The 12804-nt window shown below is 34.7% G+C and overlaps 1 protein-coding gene across 6 annotated transcripts in view; it reads right to left on the bottom strand.

Annotated features, from left to right (window-relative positions):
• Positions 1-2693: 2693 nt before the first annotated feature.
• The window catches only part of DGKB (diacylglycerol kinase beta), a 397600-nt gene continuing 387489 nt past the window's right edge, over positions 2694-12804 (bottom strand). For all 6 annotated transcript variants that reach the window (XM_032991591.2, XM_042802008.1, XM_042802011.1 and 3 more), the window contains one exon: positions 2694-4297. In XM_032991591.2, the coding sequence (XP_032847482.1) occupies positions 4190-4297 (108 nt within the window). In that variant the 3' untranslated portion in view covers positions 2694-4189. The remainder of the gene's footprint in view (positions 4298-12804) is intronic.

Here is a 12804-nt window from a genome sequence, read left to right as displayed (position 1 = left end):
GGCAGGTCCTTTATCTTTCCTTGGACCATTCTTCAGTTTTCCTTTGTTTGCAAGTCCTTCTCCCTTCAAGTGAAAAGCTCAGTTGTTCCTCTTCTTGGGGCTAACTCCTCTCAGACAATCACTCCCCATGAAGGAAAGAAATGCTACCCAAGTCCTTCAGCCCTACATGAATGGAAGTCTCTAGATCAATCTAATTAATTCACTTGGCACATCACTGCTCCTTCGCCCTGAATGCCTTCATCTGGCCTCCCAGGCCCCACACCACCATTTCTGAGGGCTGCCTTGGAGTGACCCACCCCTTTCACACGTCACTTTGAGCATCTGTTTTGTCATTCCTTAGCAGAATTCTCAGATCATCTCCTGCCTCCTTGTCTAGAGATAATTATTCCAAATTTTTTTTTCCAGTATTGTAACCATTCTCTCTAGTCACTCTTCCAGAGAGGTGAGGGACAACGTTTTTCTGAAGTGACTGCTTCCCAGAAAGTCTTGGTCTTGCTAGGATCCACCTCAGAATTACAGACCCCAGAAGCCAGTTTGGGTTGAAGGCAGTAAGTTACAGAATAGCATTGGTACCCTAAATCACTAATAATCACTGAATAGCTATAGTCTCAGCAAACAAATATTAACCTAGAGATTAAAAAAAAAATATTTTTTCTCCCTTTCTAACAATAGTTATATCAAACTCACACACTCTTTGACTATATTATGTTTTACACTGATAACCTGAAACACATTGAAGTCTGTGACTTTATCTGTCTTAAACAATTTTGGATATTAGCTAAACATTGTTGTGATTTACATCCAATACCAAAGAGCTGATAAGAGTGAGGAAATGTTATAGAACATCTGCTTCAGAAACAAATATTTAGTTCTTCCTAGCTCATTAAAGTCCTAAGCATATCAGCATGTTATTTGATCTAGCATGCACATACACGTACACACACCAATAAGCCGAAATCACAAAGTCTAACCCCCCAGCCTTAAATAATCATGATGATATGCATACAAATATCTTGCAAGTACTGGAAACAGTAATTCTGTATTTGTCTCTGCAAGAAATTCTGCTTCCACCCACTTTTAACAGGAACTCATGCAAAGTGAGTGATGCTAACCAATTTCAGAAGTTAAGGTTTCTTCCTGAGATGTCATGTTCCTTCCTCAGCACATTGCCCAACTGCAATGCTCTAGTAGGGAGATGAAAAATTTGCAAATTTAGTGTCAGATATAATTCCTACATATTTTTAATTTCCATTTATATTGCAAATGTCAGTAATGAGGCCTTAAAGAATGCTTCATTATAAACTATGGAAGCTTTACGGCTACTATTCAGTCAATGTAAGAACAGTGCATCTATTTCAGCTGTATGAAGATACATGCATTTATTCTTTGTTTCACTTCATACACCAATGTATAATTTCACAATGTTAGTACTGAAGCGAAAAAAGGACCACCCTCTGAAGTTCTCTTCCATTAAATCAAGCGTTTTCCCTTCACATCACGTTTTATGTACTCTAAAATTTTCTCTTCATCATCAATACTTTCAACCTGAGCATGGTTTTAAATTATTAGAGGCCATGCTAAAAAAACCAACCAACCAAGATTAATAGAAAGACAGACTGTCACTGCTATGATAAGTGCCAATATAGTAAAATGGCTGTTCTATTATATTTTGCTACATTGAGAATTTGATACATACTGACAAACAGATCTGATTTATCTTTTATACATCTAGTCAGAATTGTATGCAATTGTGATTACATGAACCCATCTATCCCTCTTTATGTGAAAAAGTGCATTGTGAACAACTTGCTATCACACACTGGCACATTTAAAATTGCATACATTATTAAATAATAGTTTATGTATAATTTTATTTGTTTTCAGAGTTACAATGTTCATGAGATAATCATAGAGAGCACATTATATATTATTGTTAAACACATTTTTTGCCACAAAAAGTTGAGAGCATTGGTAGAAAATCCTATGGCAAGTAATGTGAAAATGTTTATCACCTGTAACCATAATTTCATAAAACTGATGTACACCTTATGTAATATGTCAGCAAGTTCCTTCTTTTTGCAAATATCTTTTGCTCTATACTTATGTATGTTTGCAGTTAAGAAGTGCATCAAGTGCTTCTGTGTGTGTGTTTGCAATGCACAAGAAAAATATTAGTTTACTCCCACAGCAACTGTAATTATCAACACCACTGGACCCAAGAATGGGGAATTACAGGATGTTAATTTTAGCAAATAATTGCTCTCATATTTTTCTACCTAATGCTGAAAATAACGTTAATTAGTATTTACCTCCTAATGTTTACAGAACACAGACTGTATATTTCAAAGACATAATCCTTACCGACTCTATACTGACTTTTATTTCAGTGTCTATTATATAAATTAGGACTCTGTTGAGTTCTTAACTGAGGAATGAATGATAGTAACTTTATTTAAATACATGCACAGTACCGTGCACTACAGAATGATGATGTACTATTCTTTTAATGGTTGAATGAATCAATAGAAAAATAGATTTAATAAATCATTAACATTTTAAAGTCTAGATAAAAATGGGAAATCATGCATTTCAAGCAAAGTTTTTTTTGTTGTTTGTTTTTTTGATGAAATCTCTGAGAACTTAAGACATGCAGAGCTGAGAAGCAGCTCACTCTGAACAAAGAACAATGTTAAGACTGCACAAAAAGTTTTTATTGAGACTGTTTATATGCAAGACTGAAAAAAGTTGCCATTCTTGGACTTCCCTTCAACATTAGACAGTGCTGTGCAAACCTCAGACAAATCCCTGTATTATTATTTCTAAGCTGTTAGGAAGTCTCTCAGAGGGCTAAGAAAGTAAAAACCTGAGCAACCGCCTTCCCAAAATTTATGACGAGAAATGTTTTGATGCCAGACAGCAGACTACAAAAGGGGAATAGATAACAGTTTATCCTTCCCTTAAGAGATTAATTTAGGGGATGAGTAAATTATGGATGGCATAAATTTATAAATAATAATGACAACAAAATTAGATATAAGTTTAACGTTCCATTTTTTTTCTCCAATATTTAAAGTACATGTCTATGTCTCAATATTTAGAGTATGTGTCTATGTCTACCAACTTATGAAACAAATGAAAAGTGAATATTTACTTGCAATTAATTTAATGTTTTTTCCTACTCCAACATTTGTCTGGACATTGCCAATGTAATCAAAAGAACTGTAAATTTTCAGAAGTCTACTCCAGTGAGCTTGATTAATTATGCATTAAGCCATTTCTCTGAAGCATCCTTCACTAAATCTTTGGTGGGAAATGCACTTTATTAGGCATGAGCTTTGGTTTTTTGTGTGCATATGCACTATGCTATCAGTCAATATGCAGAATGATTTAAAGTTTGCAATGTTACAGAGATGTATTGCTCGTGAAAATAATTCCAGTGTTTCAACAAACAACACCGATGCCTAGTTTTGCAAGTATTATTATTTTTACTCTTAGTATGATCTCCTTAGCCTTATAGTTTTTGCTCAAACTTGCTTTAACTTCCAATCTTATGAAAACTTACACAAGAGTAATCATGATCATTTGAATTCTGCACACATTGTTAGATGTTTTCAGCAGGTACAGTTACTCACACAGGAGTTATCAGAATAAGATATAAGATTTTAATGCTTAGCTGAATAAAAATATTCTCAGGGTAGAAAGAAATGATAAACTAAAAGTACCTGTTAATGAGACCTGTAATAAACTCTACTCTGAAACAGGTCTAATTGGCTATTGATGTGAAGATGTTTGATTCAAGAGATACTATTGAACCTATGGCATATGATCACTGTAGTAGAAAAAGTTGAAATGGAAAAAATAGAAAATCATATTACCCATGGCATTCTCTTCCCATATTCCATGGCAGAATTAGCCCACAGATTAGTAAATGGTAACGCATGCAACAAAAAATATGCTGTATCACTTTATGTAAACATCTGCTTTCATCATGCAAAATGCCTACAAAATGGTGACAATATTTTTTTTTCTAGTAGCATAGTTTTACATTAGCTCAGTTAAGGAAACTGTTAAACCAAAATCCATGATTTTGCAAGTAGAAGATATTCTAAAATTCTTGAAAGATTTCCAGCATAAATATTCCAAAGCCCAACAAAGCTAATTGGTTTTCTAAAAACTAAACTACACAGGCTTATTCCTTGCTGTGGTTCCTTGTTCTTTTGATGATAGAAGAGAAAAGACCGGTTTTCGGAGGAGGTCCCATCAACATGGGGGCTTGGTTCTTGTGAGTAATTTTTATCTGGGGGAAGAAAGAAAAAAGACAGAGTTATCCCTTGAGCTAGTTCAATTCCAAGTATCTGAGATGCCTGGATTATCTCTATATGCGACATCCAAACCTTCTTCATTTAATCAAAGATGAAAGGAAAATACCTGTATTTTTAATGAATGATATTACATATGCAGTAAACCAATCTATGTGTAATCACTGTTTCCACAACTACTTTAAATTATACACACAATCAATATACACGCAATCAATATTAAAAATCATATGCAATAAAATACATGCCAATATGTGATCTTACTTTTTGAGTGCAGGATTTATTGCTTGATGTTGAATATTTTACATATCTACAAGATGAATAAGAATATAAAAGTTGGAAAGGACATACATTCTGACAGACCAAGCTGTGGCCTATTATTAAGATATAAGCTATGTCTTTGTATGCTTTATTTATAAATCTAATCAAACTGTACTTCTCTTTTAACACAGGACACTGCTTAATTTCAAAATAACCATTTGAATTAAACTAAAAAGTTAATACGCAAAAAAAGATCAGAAAAGATGAGCTAGCATTCTAATTTGTTATTTAATTGTTAATAGAATAGACTCAAATATTGAAGACTATTTAAAACACTTTGTAAGACTGCTCTAAAGCCACCCGTTTTGATTTCTGTGATATAAAACTAGGAATCACCTTAAATGAGACAACCTTAAAGTAGATTATGTCTGCAATTTTCTCTAATTCAAGTCTAAATTAGAGAAGACATTTTATGAATGTATGCTATGCTCAAAGCTAATTGAAAGCAATTATCAAAGTGGCATTTTGTCTGTGACTTTAAGATACATTGTAAGGTAATAAATGATTCTCATTATGTAATAAAAAGGTCACATCTTGCCTTTGGGCTAGTGACGCTAAGAGTTTTTCAAAAGCAATCCGAGACATTTTCTTTAGTGAACTACGACTAATACAAGAACCATCACTTATTAAATATCAGTTGTCACCTGTATAGTACCCACATCAGAGATGGGTATTTCTTTCAAAAAGAAACACCACCTCATTAAAAACTGGAAAAATATATCTCTTGAAGTGCATACCTGACATTTTCAAGTTAAAATGAATATCCTTCACTTGTCATTCACTAATAGTAATGAAACAAAAAATGTATGTCACATGCAGACGCTCATTAAAATATAGATCAGGACATTTCTTGGGGTGGAAATTTACTTTACAATATAAGGAGACAGAAACATAAAAATCTCAGCAGAATGAGTGGGTTGGTTTAACTCTATTAGAGCCTTTACTCTCCAAATGCTCATTTCCACACCACCTTAGTTCGTTAGTCCCAAATTTCATACATGACCTCTTTTTGTCAACATTGTTCATTAGTATCAAATTTAGCATACGGGGGGTTTTTGGCAACTTAGATTAATTTCACATGGATAATAATAACTGTGGCTTTCAAAGACTGGCATCGACATATTTTCACACAAGAAATACTGCTTCAGGCACCACTTTCAAAGCCAAATCTGTAGCTGGGGTAATACCAGCTGATGATCTGGTCCTGGAAATTTGCCTCAAGGATTTCTGTAACTTTCACATACTTTATAAGACATATTTTGGGGCTCGGGAACAGTGATGACATCAACCTGATCCTGAGGATCAATACATGAAGTAATCTGCAGCTGCTGTGATTTTTCGAGTCAAAAGGGTTCATCTTATTGCAAGATTTAGACGTGATGTGGCAGTAAGAATGGCCTCAGAGTTTCCTTTCAGAGGTAAATCATATTAATTCCATTTTACAGTGAATAAAAGAGCAGAGCTCAAAAGATGGCTTTAGTATGAAGAGGTGAGGTAATCCTGAGACTCCATACAGATTGCATGTTGGATTGGGGTTGTTCAATGCTGCTGAGAATGAATGCAATTACATATTAGGAAAATGTTTATCATTTGTAATGTTCTTTTTTGGCTTGAGCCATTTGTTTCAGAGACCATGACCTCTTCAGTATGTTGTATCCTATCAGTTGAGATCAGCTAAAATGCCTGAACATGATTAACCACTCATGTGCATGGGGATGGAGTCCTATATGCGTTTATCTATGACATATTTTCAACTGTTATAAACTGGCACCGTGCCAGGATGCAAGATATATTTTACATTCTGAAAATACAAAAATAAAATGTAAACTTAAAGTATATTTTTTTTACTTATGCATGGTAGTGTATGTTAACATTACTTTGGCTAAAAATGATAACAACTGATGCCTTATTTTCCTACTGAAAAAAACAAAGATTAAAAAAATCTTATATTTGGGTGTTAAAAAGAGATCAGTATGTTTGTAATACACGCTGGACCACTGCACTACCTTGCCTGAAATAGGCTAATTTTGTCTTTTTCAAGACTTTCGGGCACTTAATTTCTGCCCTGGACTCTCACTTCTGCTTCTGTTTTCATACTGGCAGCATTGCCAGAGTTGGTGCTGTGAGTGTGGGTGACAAGTGACAGTACACACTTTGAGATGGGAAACAGCACTAAGGGTCTCAGAAAGAGAAACAGTGTTGTAGGTCAAAGTAGGACTGAACACTGAAAGTGCTGTATGGGAGACTGAAATGGATTTAAAAAAAATAAAAAAAGGAAAAAAAAATCTTTAATTACAAGCAACCAAGATTTAGTTTAGTTAAAAATAAAGAAATTGCTACTTATAGCTGTATATAAACCCTGTGTGAGTGAGTGCACATGGAGTGTCTAAAGACTTTTACCATTCATTTTCTCTTTCATTCAGCAAGCAGCCTCATGGCTTTTTTAGTAGAATCACAATTATAAAATATTTAAATAAGACCTATTTTTTTTTTGTTTTTAATTTTTCCTAGGTGAATCTGTGATTTACACAAACACACACACAAAAGAGGAAAAGAGATTGCTTGGACAAAAATCCCAAATGCTCAAACTCTAATGTAACATATTTTTAGGAACTGATGATACCCTGACAAACATACTTGTGCAAATTATTACAGTATTCTGGAAAATAATTATTGAGATAACTTACTCAGTTTTATTGAAAATCTATAATAACTTACAGAAAGTATGGAGGACATTTTAAACATAAATTAGTGGAGTGCTTGAAGTGCTGCTGGAGAACACTTCTATTTGGCATATTTGCCACAAATTTATATTTAAAAATAGGTAAAATGAGGAAATAACAAAATTGCATTTAGGGTAAAAGTAGATAGCCACAGGAGTTGCTAAGATATTGTGGATTTTTGTTGTAAGTCTGATGCACAACATTATAGGCTAAACTCATACTGTTGAAGCCAATGGCAAAACTCTCATTCTCTAACTGAAGCCAAGACTTTATCCTATGAGTTCACGATCACACAAATTTAAAGGGCTGGTATATCTAGAAAATAGGTTTAGAAGAAAAATACTGCATTTGCAATTTCGAAATCACCTTTCCAGCAATAGAAAGTGTGTCCAATCATGTATTCATGGCAAGGAACACCAGACCTAATTAAAAAAAAAAAAGCATATTTCTTAAAAGAAGAGATGGTAATTGCTCCCTATTCGTCAATAGTAAATTTTCTGATAAAGGAGAAGCCTGAATCTGTGATACTAAAGATATTTATAAATGCATAAATGAGAAGTTTATTTGTTCCAGGAGCAGGTCAGAGTTTCAAAATATGCCTTGAAGCCACATTAATACAATGGATCCACTAAATGAAATGCAGCCAGCATCAGTAATTTTAATGTGATAACTATATTTTTTACATCAATAATTTTTGCTTTCACATTCCTTTTTCTACAGTATGTGCTGGTTATCTAAGTATTCCTGACTTCACAAAATGACCAAATGTTTGCAATTAACAGAGAACATGGTTCTATAAATGCAGGTACCAGCTACAGTGCTAGATGACAACAGAAAACTGGAAACAGAGATAATCAGCTCTGCTTATAATATTTCAATTAATGTTAAAGAAAGAACCCCTGTGTTTTAAGGACAGAGGGAAAAAACTGACAGAAAAATCTTATCAAGTTGGATCTATTAGTTTACAGTCACTTTGTTCCATGCTCTCAGCAGGATTTGGATGCCAGTAGTTTTGAGGGAAGGAGGGTTTTCCCACAGTCTAGAGGCCCATATGCTATTCCCCTTACAGGAAAGGGAGGGATGCAACACCTCTGTATCACAGGAGTACCAAATACTTTCATCTTCCCACAGGTGACCAAGAGCTGTACTGGGTATGTTGATATGAATAAGACCTACAGAATGTAGGCAGTGCTAAACAAAATTAACCTGTGACTTGCTTTATGTGGCATTTTGGTCAAAATCTCTTTGCATCTAGACCGGTTGTTTTAAATATAGCATTATGCAATGCATCTTTTAAATAGATTTCTTAACAATATTATTGTGCAAAGTGCAATCAAATCTAATCAGTTTGGCATTAATTAAGCTCTAATAATATACTCTAGTCTCTCTCCTAAGTAGTGTGATCCGTTTCCCCTTCACACAGGTAGATTGGAAAACATTACGGTGTCATCATAATTTTTAAACATACTGAGAAAATGACAGAGCTGCAAAATTAAAATAAATGATTAATGGCATTTTTTTCATGTTTTGTACTAATAGGTATCACTGAGGTTTTAAATTAATAGAGCTGTCAAGCTCAGGGTTGTCACAGATCCAGTGCAGAACTAAAATGGAAATTATGTATTCCACAGACACCTAAAGATGACACTTCGGAATATTTTAAATTTTAATTAGTAGGTGCAATTGTTTTTCCCCCCTCCTCCCTAAAACCACTGCAAATTAATTGGCAATTAGTCACAACCAATTCTTCTCTTAACAATCTGAAGTGGAAAGAAAGGTGCATTACATGCTAAAGTATTTGTCTGGGGTGCAGAAAGCACACATGCAGTAAATTGCTTTGTCAATTACAAAAACTACTGTTGTGAAATTAAGAAAAAAATATGCATAGGTAAACAAAATTAATTAACATGCAGTGTACCTGTGAGCACAATAAATAATGCCCAGCTGCAAAATAAAGTGTTAGAAACTCAATAAATCACTTTGGCCTTGAAACAGAAAAGTATGCACATTGTTGCTCAAAAGGGCAAAAAATGTAGTATTTTAGAATAACACCAAAACTTTTTCTAGCTGTTGACCTCCATTTATGGGTTAACTATGTAATAATTGACTAATATTCTACTAAAATCAGCCACCATATCTAGGACCCAGTACCTCTTTGCTCTAAAGAAGCAGACACAAAAGTTTAAATTCTTCCGTTATAAACAACTGGTAAGAAAATATTACTACATTCAGTGACATGGAAAGAAGATGCTTTACAGAGTCCAGAATACAGCTGCAGCTTCTTCATGTGATCTATGGGGTGTCGGAGCCAATGGATCTACATGAAAGGAAATCTGTGACTCTTTTATTTTTCTCACCCAGCCCTGGCATATAGTGATTACTAGTGAAAGCTTTTTGTTTCATTTTGTTTTTAGTTCTTATTTCTCTCTGGATTTAACTACAAAGGTAGGAATTCACTAGGACCTCTGTGCTCAGGCTCATCACATCCCTAGGGACTAAAGGGAAGGCTAGAGAGGAACCATTCGTTCATAACTTATTTTTAAGGTGCATTCAAATTATGATATTTTCAAATATTATTTTTGAGTTTAATTATTAAATGGCTTACCTCAAGTATTCTTATCAGTAAGTAATTCTAAAAATACTATGTGTTTCAGATGTCTGTGGAACTATATTTCTGGCATACCATTAGGTAGGCTCTGACTATAGACTTTCATTTTCGTTCCTTCATTTAGGCAATATTCTTGCATCTTCTATAGACATTTCTGTCTTCTACTTTTAATCTGATGTTGCTAGCAGCTTGACACTCTTTCAGATATGATACCAACCAAGTCAGGAATAGATGAAAGAATTGAAATCACAGTTATTTCTAATTAAGATGTAATATTCTTATGATTTTTTTAAAAAAACAATGCTAATAATTCATGTACCTAAATTGAAGGATTACTTTTCTTAAAAAAAGTCCTGATGGCTAAAGCTAGAAGTTTATTGAATTAACTTGAGAGTCTTTGAAGTTTCATTACTATTAATGACCTGTTTGGAGATCAGGTGAAATCATAGATATCTTTTATGTTGCTATATTTGTCTGGGAGAGCTCTGATAGAATTTCCTCTTCAGCTAATCAGACAAGATGTTTAATGTAACATTATCATCTTTTCCTTCTTCCAAAGACTCCTCTATAAAAAACAGTTAAAACAATACAATCTGATGCTCAGATTCTGCATCCTATTACAGCAGAGCAGAGTGACTTTGTCAGACACTGCAGTCTGCATGTGTTCGACTGAATAATTCTGGATGACAGATCTTTAGGCCAAGCCCCTCACATATTTATGTATGCACAGGACCTACAGGAACACACTCCTGCTCTTGTCTAGGGATGCTAGGTGTATGTGCAATAGAAGACCATAAAAGATGTTAAAAGAAGCACACGGCAATTTCTTTATTACTAAAACTGATAGCAGGGGTGAAAAATCAAAGATCACAGCTTCTGCAGAATCACTGCATTGTCTATTGCATCCCATAGTATTTTCTCAGATCTCACACTGTCATAATGGGGGAACACGATCTCTATATGCATGAGAAGGGACAGCTGTCAGCAACTCATGCTACTTGTATAAAACTTTTTTCCAGCCAGGAAGGAGAAGTAGCAAAGATAAACTTGTTGATTCCTTCAACAGGAAATAAATTTCCAAGTCTGCATGTGCAGCCTGCATCCCACACATAACAGGGATTTGATGCAGAACTTGTTTTCCTTAATATGCATAATGGGATAGCAGAATTTTCATCAAGTTGAACTCATTTTCTTGAAAAATCAATTGCAAAATACTCTCATTTGTATCAAAGTCTGAAGCAGAAACAGAGGACTTCTGAGCTTAACCACTTACACCTTGGGCCAGGGTTGATTCAATACCTGGTGATCATATGAATTTCTTTCTCACTTAGTCTGTCATTTTTATAGGTCAGTCCATAAATCTACTCTATTTAGATGACACTAAAGTTCCTGAGATGACCATACCAAAATAAAATAAATATTATTCCAAACAATGACAGTTGGAGAAGGAGGGATAGCAGATTTCCTTTTAACAATGGCTTTCTAGCTGGAGCACCAAAGAGCCAAAACCCCGAGACTCAGCTGCTGTGTCTAACTGATGTACACGATCTGTGCAATAGAACAAGGTGCATCCGTCTCTCCCCTAGAACTAGTGAGGCGGTATATCCAAGCAGGCCAGTACTGTGTGGAAACAATAGTTTCTGTCCTTAAACCCATATAGCTAGTAAACTAATAAATGCCTTCCCTCAGCAACCTAATGTAAAACAAGAGGTAGCATGGGAATGTCCCCCCATGTCTCACTCAGTGCATGATGTAGGAGTGCCAGCATCTTTGTATGAGCCTCAGTTCCTTGTAAGAGCTAGGGAAAGAAATTTCCTAAGGGGAGGGGGGAAATAAAAGGAAAACCAAACTCATATCTTTCCTAAGGATCTAAGCTCATTGATCTCTTTATCTGATCATAATTTTTTTTTCCATTAAAAAACTGGTCATTAATCATTTGCTTTCAGGTAATTTGGGGAGAAAGCTGCAGTTTTGCCTCTTGAGAAGACAAAAGCTCATGATTCTTGTATTGATCTCATATTTTTTTTTCTGGAATTTGAGCTCTTGCAGGTTCAAATAATTGGCCACATAGTTGTCTACACAGAAGAATTTATTCTGATTTTGTGTTGTTTCTCAGACTCCAGTTTTGGATACATATCACTGAGATATCACCCTGATACTTATGTAATCACATACACTTTGGCTTCCAAACAAAGAGCCCTCTGAAACACATACTTAGAAATCAGATCTTAAACTTCAGTTGAGAGAAAGCTAACACCTACTTTTGTCATTGTCTCAAGAGGAATTCCTAGCTACTTTGCAGAGAACTTCAAGGAAAAACTGTACTGTAGTTAGAATTAGTGGGGAGGGAGTTGGACCACACATGCTTTTTCCTTTGTAAGGAGTAGAAAACAGAGTGGGGTAGATGAATAATAATGCAAGGAGCTATTGCAATAAATACATTAAGCTCGCCAGAATATAAAAAAAAGTTTCCTGAAAAAGGCATAATATAACATAAAAAAAAAATATCTATATCTGAATTCATAGAGGTGCAGTAGTCTAGACAAACAGTTCATGTATTTACTTCTCAGAGGAAATAAATACATTCAACCGTATGGTTTTCTCATATAACACAAAGTCTATTCTCTTGATGGTACAGCAAAAAGGATGGGTTCCACAGAAAAGTGTATGCCATTTCTATCCCCTTTAAAATGGTACTTCAGCTGGACAGCAGTAATTATCAGTAATAATTTGCTGTTTCCTCAAGGCAGTAATTGAAACGTAAGAACTGTCTCTTTTTCCAGGTTTGTCCTCAATCGTGCAGGCAGCTTCTGCTAGCATTATCAATCAGATA

The sequence above is a fragment of the Tyto alba genome, unplaced genomic scaffold (genome assembly GCF_018691265.1).
Source record: "Tyto alba isolate M040663 unplaced genomic scaffold, T.alba_DEE_v4.0 Super-Scaffold_38, whole genome shotgun sequence".
NCBI classification, from domain to species: domain Eukaryota; kingdom Metazoa; phylum Chordata; class Aves; order Strigiformes; family Tytonidae; genus Tyto; species Tyto alba.
The sequence above is the reverse complement of the archived record's forward strand: the minus strand, read 5'-3'. Positions and strand labels throughout refer to the sequence as shown.